The 7,880-nt window shown below is 38.1% G+C and overlaps 1 protein-coding gene across 1 annotated transcript in view; it reads left to right on the forward strand.

Annotated features, from left to right (window-relative positions):
• The window catches only part of LOC106881581 (protein phosphatase 1 regulatory subunit 7), a 20,869-nt gene that overhangs the window by 3,267 nt on the left and 9,722 nt on the right, over positions 1-7,880 (forward strand). The window contains exons 2-7 of the mRNA XM_014932035.2: positions 425-573; positions 1,489-1,554; positions 3,131-3,261; positions 4,166-4,328; positions 6,063-6,179; positions 6,764-6,868. Of these exons, the coding sequence (XP_014787521.1) occupies positions 430-573; positions 1,489-1,554; positions 3,131-3,261; positions 4,166-4,328; positions 6,063-6,179; positions 6,764-6,868 (726 nt within the window). The 5' untranslated portion in view covers positions 425-429. The remainder of the gene's footprint in view (positions 1-424; positions 574-1,488; positions 1,555-3,130; positions 3,262-4,165; positions 4,329-6,062; positions 6,180-6,763; positions 6,869-7,880) is intronic.

The following is a 7,880-nucleotide window of genomic DNA, read 5'->3' on the forward strand; positions in this document are numbered from 1 at the left end:
GGCACATAAAAGACACCATTTCGAGCGTGGCCGTTTTCGTGCGGGTGACACGTAAAAGCACCCACTACACTCTCTGAGTGGTTGGCGTTAGGAAGGGCATCCAGCTGTAGAAACTCTGCCAAATCAGACTGGAGCCTGGTGTTGCCATCCGGTTTCACCAGTCCTCAGTCAAATCGTCCAACCCATGCTAGCATGGAAAGCGGACGTTAAACGATGATGATGATGATGACAGGCTTCTTTCAGTTTACTTCTACTAAATCTACTCACAAGGCTTTGGTCAGCTTGAAGGCTATAGTCGAAGGCACCTGCCCAAGGTGCCACGCAGTGGGACTGAACCCCAAATCATGTGGTTGGGAAGCAAGCATCTTACCACACAACCATTGTAAACTTAACAATGTTAACATCCCATTATATCTATTTCCAGGTAAGATGGAATCAAAAGAGACCGTTGCCCAGGTCCCCAGCCGAAAGCTCACACTTGAAGATGATATGGAGTCCCAATCATCAGCTAAAGAAGAAGAAGATGATGACGAACAGTCAAAGGAAGTTGTCATTGTTGACCCAACTGCTTTGGTAAGTTTATTCCTTGTTTCTTTGATTGCCACTGCTGTTGTCTGTTGCTGATATTGTATTCTCAAGTTCAACTTCACTTTTTCTTCACAACTTTATGACATTTTAGATTCACAATGAAAATAGAACCTTTAACTTTTTTGATTCTAACCTGTTAAAGATAGCCCCTAGCTCTGACAGAAACTCATGGTTTTAATCCTTTAGGGTAGGGGTCGGGGAACTTTTTTAACCAATTACCCCAAGTTTCATCAGATTTGATTGGAAATATGCCAATTGCTATTGTGTTTGGTCACAAGAGAACAGCTTCTCAATTACAATGGATACGTGTTCATAACACATTAGATTTATTAGTAGAAGGGATTCTGGGACAGCCAGTATTTTGACATTATTGTGTCTCATTAGCCAGTCACACCCCTGGACTATTGAATCTAGCAAGAGCCAAGGGTCTTGTTTGTAATTTCAGTGAACAGTTTGTTTGCTGATCTGTGCTGATATCTGCCAATTATAATTTTCCTTCAAAATTCCTTGTTACTTTATATTCCAAACACCAGCTTCATAATGACTTTTTTTTTTCATTAAATCCTTCACTATTTTGCTAATTAATTGGAATAAAGGCAGTATATTTCAACTGAAATTTAGTAACCAAAGGGTTAAAATTTGTTGTTGTGTCACCATCATCATCATCATCATCATCCTCAGTAATTATTAAAGTTTATTGAAGTGATTATGTGTAATAATTAATTTTGATGAAATTAACTTTATAATTACAGAACAGCTGTTTATTCAGGTAATTAAAAAGTAATAAAATTACTTTTATAATTACAATTCAACATTGTTTATTAACATACAATTAAATGTAAAATAATTTGCTTTCTAATTACTAATTAGATGTTATTTTTCTTTCATTGTTTACCTCAGGATGTTGACTTAAGTCATTGCAAGATTGGTAAGATCGAACAGATGGAGAGACTCACCAATGTTACGGTAAATATAATCAGCTGTTGTTTCTTTTGGAATTCTCAGGTCTGTAGAGTCGGAGTCAGAAGCAATTATTGAGTTACTAAGTTGGAGTCAGTAAATTGTAATGTATCCATCCATTTATGTTCTCCACCTGCTTTTCATGGGAGAACTGTTGGGGCAGAGTCCTCAGAGAATCTCCTCCATAGAATCCTATTAGAGGTGGCCATCATTACACTTTCTGGCTGGATTCCCAAGTATGGTCAATGAGACTATTCACATTATTTAACCATCTCGTTCATGGTCTACCCTTAGATCACCTGCTGGTTGGCTCAACTCGAAGGGGCTGTTTCACAATTCTTTCATGTGGCATTCTTTTATATATATATATTTCCTGCAGGAATCCTAAACATGAGACTCTTTTACTTGTTTCAGTCTTTTGACTGTGGCCATGCTGGAGCACCGCCTTTAGTCGAGCAAATCGACCCCAGGACTTATTCTTTGGAAGCCTAGTACTTATTCTATCGGTCTCTTTTGCCGAACCGCTAAGTTACGGGGACATAAACACACCAGCATCGGTTGTCAAGCGATGTTGGGGGGACAAACACAGACATACAAACACATACACACATAGATATATATATATATACGACAGGCTTCTTTCAGTTTCCGTCTACCAAATCCACTCACAAGGCTTTGGTCGGCCCGAGGCTATAGTAGAAGACACTTGCCCAAGATGCCATGAAGTGGGACTGAACCCGGGACTATGTGGTTGGTAAGCAAGCTACTTACCACACAGCCACTCCTACGCCTATGGATATTATCCAACCATCTCATTCCTGATCTACTCTTTGGACTCCTGCTGTTTGGCTCATCCATCTTGTGATTCTTTCCTGCCACATTCTAATCCCATGTCCATAGTACCACAAATGTGACTTCTCATTGCAGAGAAGTAGTAGTTTGACCTGGAAAGACTCCCAGGTCTCCAAGCTACACATCATCATCATCATCATCATCATCATCGTTGTTGTTGTTTAACATCCGCTTTCCATACCAGTCATGGGGCACTGGCATTGTATCACCAATCCACAATTTATATGCATATGGTGTAAAAACTATGTATTGGTATGCACCCACGATGCATGCGTTAGAATAAATTCAAATATGAAATGGAAGTTGTGCTAGTGTAATAAACATTATTGACCACACATACTTGATATATATGCTAGTAGGTTACGATTTGGTGTGGTGGGGTTGACTGCATCGGAGTGCCAGGTTTTAAAACACCTGAAAGTCATTGACATGGGAGGCAACTCACCCCAAATCCTATTCAGGAACGATGGACATTGATGTTTAACCATTTTTGTGGCTTATCAACATCACGTGCCTGAACCAAATAGGGGGTCGGTTCATTTTAATCTTCATTCTGAAAGGATTCCACTGAATGGTCGTATGTTGATTCTCTTTAGAATGTCTCCATCAGTTATGTGATCTTGCCAGTATATTCTTGGAATCTTTCTTAAGCGTCTTCGGTGGAACACATCTTGCTGCCTGTTTATTTCACCTCACTTGATCTTTAATTATTTTTCTCTGTCTTTTTTAGAGTTTGTGTCTACGACAGAATTTGATCAAGTGTATTGAAGGTTTATCGACTTTGGTCCATTTAAATCTGTTGGATCTGTATGACAACCAAATAACAAAAATAGAAAATTTAACAGAGCTGACTAATTTAACGTAAGTTATTCTTATTTTCTAAGTGATGTCGTTGGTGTTGTATGGTTGGAGGTGATAGAGTCCCAGCAATGATTGAAGAATCTGTATGGTGCCTGTGTGTGCCAGTAATATCAGATATATACATACGAGGTGGTATCGAAAAGTTCCTGGACTAGTTTTGTAGCATGCCAACAGATGGCAGCAGGCGGTTGCGTGCACAATGAGAGCTAGCAGTGACTTTCATGAGGCAATGTGCTTAGGTGACATCTCTGTGTTTATTTTGCAAGTTGTGAAGTTGGTGTTTTCGTGATCACATGCATGCTGCTGCAGTCTGCGATTTTTGTCATGGACAGAAAGATGGAACAAAGAGACAACATGAAATTTTGCGTTAAACTTGGGAAGTCTGCTGCAGAGATATCAAGCATGCTGGCCAGACCCTTGTGAGTGGATTTGTAGACAGAAGCCTGTCCGAGATATAAGACAGTCTGCATGTGTGTTTGTGTTGATGTTTGTTCCCCACCGCTGTTGGACAACTAGTGTTGATGCGTTAAGGTCCCTGTAACTTAGTGTTCCAGGAAAAGAGATCAATAGAATAAGTACTAGGCTTAAAATTAAAAAGAAAATAAATATTGGAGTCAATTCATTCAACTAAAATTCTTCAAGGTAGTGCCCCATCATGGCCGTAGTCTAATGACGGAAACAAGTAAAAGATAAAATGATCAAATACACATAATATCCTTTTTACATCACTTTCTATGCTTACACAGGTTAGGCAGATCTTATCCATTGAAGCTTCTTGCCTTGTACTATCTTATTAATCTTCATTAAACTGTAATAATAATGAAAAGATTTTTTTAAAAACCCAAAGAGACATTAACTTGGCTAATTTGATTGATGCTGTATTTGTTTCTTCCTCTTTTTCCAGTCAACTAGATTTCTCTTTTAACCGGATCAAGAAAATAGAAAATATGTCTCATTTGACTAATTTGACCAAGTTATATTTAGTGAATAACAAAATAACCAACATCGAGAACCTTGAAACACTCATTAACCTGGATATGCTGGAATTAGGTTCCAATAAGATTCGGGTATGTCAGTACAGTTGCATTTGTCTCTTTACATCTCTCTCTCTCTCTCTCTCTCTCTCTCCCCCCCCACACACATATCACCATTACTTAGACTCAGAATTTTTAGATCCTTACTCAGGACATGTTAGCTGTAATGTATCAGTAAAAATATTAGATCTTGCTGCTGTGTCTAGCAAGCCTGGTTTTAACAACGTATTTGTTGTCTCCCTTTACACATATGCTTTAGCTTATAGCAGATCACCCGATGACATTGTATAAACTGGCACTCCGTTGGTTACAACAACGGGGATTCCTGTTGATCCGATCGACAGAACAGCCTGCTCATGAAATTAATGTGCAAGTGGCTGAGTACTATGTCTTTCTGGGTCTACTCCTTCCACAGGTTCCCTCCACAGTTACAGATCGGTACTTCTTTATGTAACTGTCCTCGTCCATACGAAAAAGAAAAAAAATGCTCTCAGTACACTCTATGAAGTAGTTAGCATTAGGAAGGGCTGCCAAAACAGATATTGGAGTTTGGTGCAGTCTTCGGGGACACCAGCCCCTGTCAAACCGTCCAACCCATGCCAGCATGGAAAACAGATGCTAAATGACAAAAACGATAATGATATGTAGAAACGCTAACTTTTTCCTTGAAGTCTCACATAAGGGCTTTAATGGTTCCTCAGGTTTGCCACCTTTGACCTGGAACAAAATGGGTTTTCTCTTTAAAAAAAAAAAAGAAAACCCTGTTGTTTTAACCTTTTAACATTTAAGCCTTCTATATCCAACCCAAATTCAACACAATACAAATAAATAAGCATAATATTTGATAGAGTAACCTGAATGCTAAAGAATATTAAGTTTAAGAAATTCAAAGACGATTTCAATACAGCACTGAAAGAGATAGAGAAATATGATTGTTCATGTGCAACACCATTGGAAGAACTTGTTCAAATTTACCCTGAAATCATCAGAGAAGCAGCTAGAATGGTGACAGCTATTCCTCCTACTCAAGTTAATGTTAAAAGGCTTTTCTCTGCTCTAAAACTTATCGAGTCAGATCTCAGAGCTTCAATGAAGGAAGGAGTTGTTGATGCTATTTTATTTCTTAGGACTTACAATTAAATTTATGATTTCTCTGAATTGTACAGTTTTATGGCAAAGGATTTAATGATTTTTTTAATGCTTAATATAAACTTACTTTTATTTCTATTTTATTTATGCTTATGCTAAAGGAATTATAAAAGATTTATAATAGCTTTTGTTAAAAACAAGCATTGGCTTTTTCTTTTGAATAAAATAACATAAAAAATTCAGTCTTAAAAAACTATCCTGATTATTCCCTTGGTAGTGATGAAATGCCATTTTGGTTCATGACTGAATGGAATAGTGATTGACCATTTCCTAACCACCCCCAGGCAGACAGGGCAGTAATTATATTTTGCTCTATTTTCTATGTGATTTAACACTCACAGGGGCTCCCGAGTTTAAGAATAAGTATATTCTCTACTATAATTAATTGATAGGAGTTGAAGTCAATATTAACCTTCTAATTTTCAGGAGTCGGAGTCAAAGGTTTCCGTTACTGACTCCACAGTACTGGTTACAAGATAATGCATGATTCATTCAAAACAAAGTAAGCATTATATTTCACAGAGTAATCTGAATGCAAAAAGATTAAATCTGATAAAAAGCTGAAAGTTTCCATATTTTACTTATTTATTCATTCATTTTTTTCCCCTTCTCCTACAGGTCATTGAGAATTTAAACACCCATATCAATCTGACTGGCTTATACCTGGGCAAGAATAAAATTACTCAGATTTCTGGTTTAGATAACCTTGTCAACGTGACATGTCTCAGTCTACAGGTATGTGGCTTGATTTCTTCTTAACTAACAACTCACGCAGTCTACACTTCAGATTACAAGTGTGTTACTTTCATTTCTGTGTGCTTGTTTTTTTCCTTTCTCTTTACTAGCTTTCTATCTCTTACATGTCCCCAGGCTAGGATTAACCTCTGTACAGTATAAACATGTAATTAGGGTGCCTCAGTTTTTGTTGTTATTTTTTTGCTTTTTTATACTAGTACTAAATTTTCCATGTGTGTGTGTGTCCTTGTTTGTCCTCCCATCACCGCTTGACAACCAGTGTTGGTGTGTTTAAGACCCCATAACTTAACAGTTCAGCAAAAGCGACCAATAGAATAAGTACTAGGTGTAAATAAAATAAGTCCTTGGGTCCATTCGTTCAACTAAAAAACCCTTCAAGTCAGTGCTCCATCATGGCCACAGTCAAATTACTGAAATAAGAAGATAAAAGATAGTATTTGGGCCAGGTATGACTAGTTTAAATGCTGAAGAGTTAAAGTTTGTTTTGATCTCTTCCATCCTAGACTCTGTCTTCTACTAATCCCTGCTGCTGTGTTATAATCCTCATTTTTCTCCCTTTACAGGACAACCGCTTGACTAAAATCGAAGGTCTGGATGCCTTGGTGAACTTAGATGAACTCTACCTGAGTGACAACGGCATTGAAAAGATTGAAGGGTTGTCAAATAATGTAAGTATCTTCTTTGACTTTTTTTTTTTTTATTTGTGGTCACTTTGCTCTTCTGATCTCTCAGTTTGTGGTTTTCCTAATGTCATTATCTGTCGATTAGATCAACTGGAACCCACGTTGTTGTCATAACGGATGGAGACCATTTGTGGATTATGGTATGGTTTTCCATCACACAGTTCATCATCATCATCATCATCATCGTTTAACGTCCGCTTTCCATGCTAGCATGGGTTGGACGATTTGACTGAGGACTGGTGAAACCGGATGGCAACACCAGGCTCCAATCTAAATTTGGCAGAGTTTCTACAGCTGGATGCCCTTCCTAACGCCAACCACTCATGAGGTCGAATATATTGTAAGCCTTTTGTTGTCTACTTGGGCATAGAGGAGGAAGGGTTTCATCAAAGACCATTCTCAAGCATTGCTTGAAGAGTGGGGAGTCGTTCTCAGATCAGAAACCCAACTTGAGCACTTATAATAACATGTACTTCAGTAATGGGGTGCCAAAGGGCATGTCATCATCATCAGTTAATGTTCACTTTTCCATGCTTGCATGAGTCAGGTGGGTTTTGTTTGAGGCACATTTTCTACAACTGGATACTCTTCCTGTTGCCAAGCAAGATAATATTTTCCCCATGGCCAGATACGTTTTTCCACGGAAGATTGAAAATGGATGACACTGTTTCCAATGAAAGTGACATGCATTTACAACTATCACATGATGTCAAAGACAAGACAAGACACAAACACCCACACACATGTTTGTATACATCATCATCATCATCGTTTAACGTCCGCTTTCCATGCTAGCATGGGTTGGACGATTTGACTGAGGACTGGTGAAACCGGATGGCAACACCAGGCTCCAATCTAATTTGGCAGAGTTTAGAGATATATATATATATATATATATATATATATCCACACATGCACACACACACATATGCATTAAGTAGAGAAGCGATGACGAGTGACGATTCAGTAAATAATAATAACTGTAAGCTTAAAGCTT

The sequence above is a fragment of the Octopus bimaculoides genome, chromosome 26 (assembly GCF_001194135.2).
Source record: "Octopus bimaculoides isolate UCB-OBI-ISO-001 chromosome 26, ASM119413v2, whole genome shotgun sequence".
Lineage (NCBI taxonomy): Eukaryota > Metazoa > Mollusca > Cephalopoda > Octopoda > Octopodidae > Octopus > Octopus bimaculoides.